Raw genomic sequence first — 3,419 nt, forward strand, 5'->3', positions numbered from 1 at the left:
AAGGAGCCCTAGGGAAATCTGGAACCTGCTATGGGTGGAAGAGAGCAGGGTCTGAATTCCTATGAAAACCTGTGCATGGATGCAGGGGACCAGAAAGCAGCCACATCAGGAAGCATTCCCACATTTCTCTAGCAGCTAGTTGCTGAGATGGGCCACCCCATCTTTTCCTTGCTAGGGCGCCTCTGATTAATTTCTGCTGTCCCAAAGGGCTTGTCAGGATCAGCTCCATTCAGGTTTTGAAGACTCCAAGCAGGGACTCCCTTCGGAGCAGACAGGAGCCCATGCTTTGCCTGCAGACGTGACTCCCACATGCCCTCTTTTGCATCCTGAACCAGGGAAAGGGTTCCTGCAAAAGACCCCAGAGAGCTGCTGCTATCGTTATCCCCGTGGGTCAGTGGAGAACCAAGTCTGCAGTGGCTTCCTGTGCACCTCCGTCCACCCCATATCCCTGTGTTGCGGCTGATTTGTCCTGATTCTCGGGTAGGACTCTGTCCCGAATAGCCAGATCAAATTTAAGAAGGACGAAGGAAAAGAGTGAAATTCATGGTAGCTCCCGCTCCATTGTCTCCAGAAGGGCTGACATAAAGAAAGTTGCCCGGAGATAAGGAACTCTGCTTGGACATTAGGGAAGAGCTCTGAGAACTTGAAAGCTGCCACAATTTGAGACCCTTTAATCTGACCCGCATAAAAGATATGGGACAAGCCATCCCCTCACCCCTTTATACATTTTTCCTTTATACATATTTGGGGTTTGGTTTTATTCTAAGAAGGACAACAGGACTCTCAATTAAACAAAGGTGCCTCTCAGTTACACAAACGGGTGTGTGTGTGTGTTCCCTCAGAAACAGCTGTTGATCCAACTCTTCTGGTTCTAAGGAGAGACAGACAATCTCAAGAGCCATTTAAAACACATTTATTATCAATACACTGGGTGGGAAAGGAAAAGGTAGCCCCCTCACCCTGCGAGACTTGCCAACACTGAGTTATAAAGGAAGTCACCCGACCTCCCCTCCCCTCCCCTCCCCTCCCCTCCCCTCTGCTGGTCCCGTCCCGGTCGTGGGTGAGCTGAGCTCCCAGGAAGGAAGGAGGTTGTCCCGTCGGGGGGCTCAGGGACTGGTGCAGTCAGCAGGGTCCAGCGAGACGGTGACATCGGCCTTGCATTGGATGACGCTGGGCGCGCCTGGCAGCAGCTGGCAACTCTGAAGCTCCGGGGCCACTTCCTTCACGCAGACAGCCTGAGAAGAAAGAGAGCGCGGGAGCTGGCCAGGCGATGTGGCGACCGAGGGTCTGCAGCAGCCAGGCTGGCCGGGAAGCATCCGGCCACAGATCCCACCTGCCCCTGGCAGGGCCCGCCCGGGGCACTCAGGCTGCCATCCCAAGCACGCTTATCTGGGCAGAAGGGAAGCGGTGGGAAACGCCGTTCTTTTTTTCGGGGGGGGGAATCCCCCCTCTGCCCATCCGTCGGGGCAGGGCCGGTCCTCCCCGCTCCCGCTGCCCTCCCTTGCCACCGGTCGGGGTCTCCCGCTGGGGTCCTTCCCTCTCCCCGTCGAGGAGCCCGGCGCTCTTGTGCGCGGCTCCGCCCGCCCCTTCCCATGCCTGGCCGAGCCTCCAACGGGGCGGCCGCCTCTCCTCACCATGTTCCGCAGCCCGCCGGGGCTCTGTCGAAGTTCGGCGGCCAGGAAGGGGGCGGCGGCGGCGGCGGCACTGCTGCCGTCGGGGCTCCCGCTCTCGGCGCTCTGGTCGGCCAGGCCGTTGTCGTCGGAGCGGCGGATGTAGGGCGAGCGGCGGATGCCCGACAGCAGCCCCGACGCCCTCCCCACCGAGTAGTAGCTGGGGCCGGCCGCCTGCTTGTACCACGCCTCGGCCGGCGGGCTGAGCAGCAGCGCGGCCAAAGCCAAGCACAGCAGCGCCGAAGTCGGGGCTCCCCGCATGGTGCAGCGACGGCAGCAGCGGCGCCCAGCCCGGTTGCTTGGGCAGCGGCCGTCCGCTGCGCCTTATATCGGGGCGGGCAGGAGAGGGGGCGGGGGCGGGGCGGGGCGGCGGAGCCTTCTCTCCGAGCCCCCCCCGGCGGGCGGGGGGGGAGCGGGGCGCACCCCGGCCTTGGCGCCCGGAGGGCGAGGCGCAGGTCCCCGCCGGGCCGCGCCCCGCGTGGTACCAGAAGCGAGGTCCCTGCTGGGGGGCGGCAGTGGCAGCCCTGGGGCGCCTTCCATCCCGCGACTTTGGGGGGCGCCCCCGAGGCTTCGCTTCTCCGGGACTCTTCCGACGGGCCTCGACACAGAGTCTGGCGGGACCCGCCGGGGAACCTCCCCTCCCGCTGCTCGAGCTCCCGAGGCGGCCCCCGTCCTGCCCCGCTCCCTGCCGGGGTTCCTCAGCCCTCCTCCTCTCACAGGAAGCCCGCGACCCAGCGAGGTGGCCTTTCCCGGTTGGTAACCCCCCCCCCCTCCGTGGGGAGAGCAGGAGCCGTGCTGACCCAAACCGCGAGGGAAGAGGACAGCCCCAGCTTCCCAAGGACAGGCAGACAAGCTGCGCCTTCGTGTCCTTTTTGTTGTTGTTGTTTAGTCGTTAAGTCATGTCCGATTCTTCGTGACCCCATGGACCAGAGCACGCCAGGCCCTCCTGTCTTCCACTGCCTCCTGGAGTTGGGTGAAATTCATGTTGGTAGCTTCGATGACATTGTCCAACCATCTCGTCCTCTGTCGTCCCCTTCTCCTCTTGCCTTCACACTTTCCTAACATCTCCTGAGATGGCCAAAGTATTGGAGCCTCAGCTTCAGGATCTATCCTTCCAGTGAGCACTCAGGCTTGATTTCCTGCAGAATGTTTAGGTTTGTTCTCCTTGTAGTCCAGGGGACACTGGAGAGTCTCCTCCAGCACCACAATTCAAAAGCATCAGTTCTTAGGTGGTCAGCCTTCTTTATGGTCCAGCTCTCACTTCCATACATCCCTACTGGAAAAACCATAGCGTTGACTATGCAGACCTTTGTTGGCAAGGTGATGTCTCTGCTTTTAAAGATGCTGGCTAGGTTTGTCATCGCTTTCCTCCCAAGAAGCAGGCATCTTTTAATTTCATGGCTGCTGTCTCCATCTGCAGTGATCATGGAGCCCAAGACAGTAGCATCTGTCACTGCCTCCATATCTTCCCCTTCTATCTGCCAGAAGGTGATGGGATCAGTGGCCAGGATCTGAAGGTTTTTTTATGTTGGGCTTCAGACCGTTTTTTGTGCTCTCCTCTTTCACCCTCCTTACAAGCTTCCTTAATTCCTCCTCACTTTCTGCCATCAGAGTGGCATCATTTGCCTATCTGAGGTTGTTGATATTTCTTCCAGAAATTTTAATTCCGGCTTGGGATTCCTCCAGTCTAGCCTTTCGCATGATGTATTCTGCATATAAGTTAAATAAGCACGGAGACAATATACAGCC

At 59.2% G+C, this 3,419-nt stretch overlaps 1 protein-coding gene across 1 annotated transcript; it reads right to left on the reverse strand.

Moving 5' to 3' along the window:
* Positions 1-897: 897 nt before the first annotated feature.
* NPB (neuropeptide B) lies at positions 898-2,016 on the reverse strand. Its single transcript, XM_020815421.3, has 2 exons — positions 1,635-2,016; positions 898-1,235 (listed from the first exon to the last, which is right to left on the reverse strand). The coding sequence occupies exons 1-2, from the start codon at positions 1,929-1,931 to the stop codon at positions 1,107-1,109; spliced, it is 426 nt and encodes a 141-aa protein (XP_020671080.3). The 5' UTR covers positions 1,932-2,016; the 3' UTR covers positions 898-1,106.
* Positions 2,017-3,419: the final 1,403 nt, after the last annotated feature.

This window comes from Pogona vitticeps, chromosome 2, assembly GCF_051106095.1.
Source record: "Pogona vitticeps strain Pit_001003342236 chromosome 2, PviZW2.1, whole genome shotgun sequence".
NCBI classification, from domain to species: Eukaryota; Metazoa; Chordata; class Lepidosauria; order Squamata; family Agamidae; genus Pogona; species Pogona vitticeps.

Bases quoted from the DNA above. Each gene is read 5' to 3' on its own strand.
- NPB (XM_020815421.3), bottom strand. From the start codon at position 1,931: ATGCGGGGAGCCCCGACTTCGGCGCTGCTGTGCTTGGCTTTGGCCGCG. The intron at 1,236-1,634 runs GTGAGGAGAGGC...CTTTCTTCTCAG, and splicing joins CCGGCGGGCTGCGGAACATG to GCTGTCTGCGTGAAGGAAGT.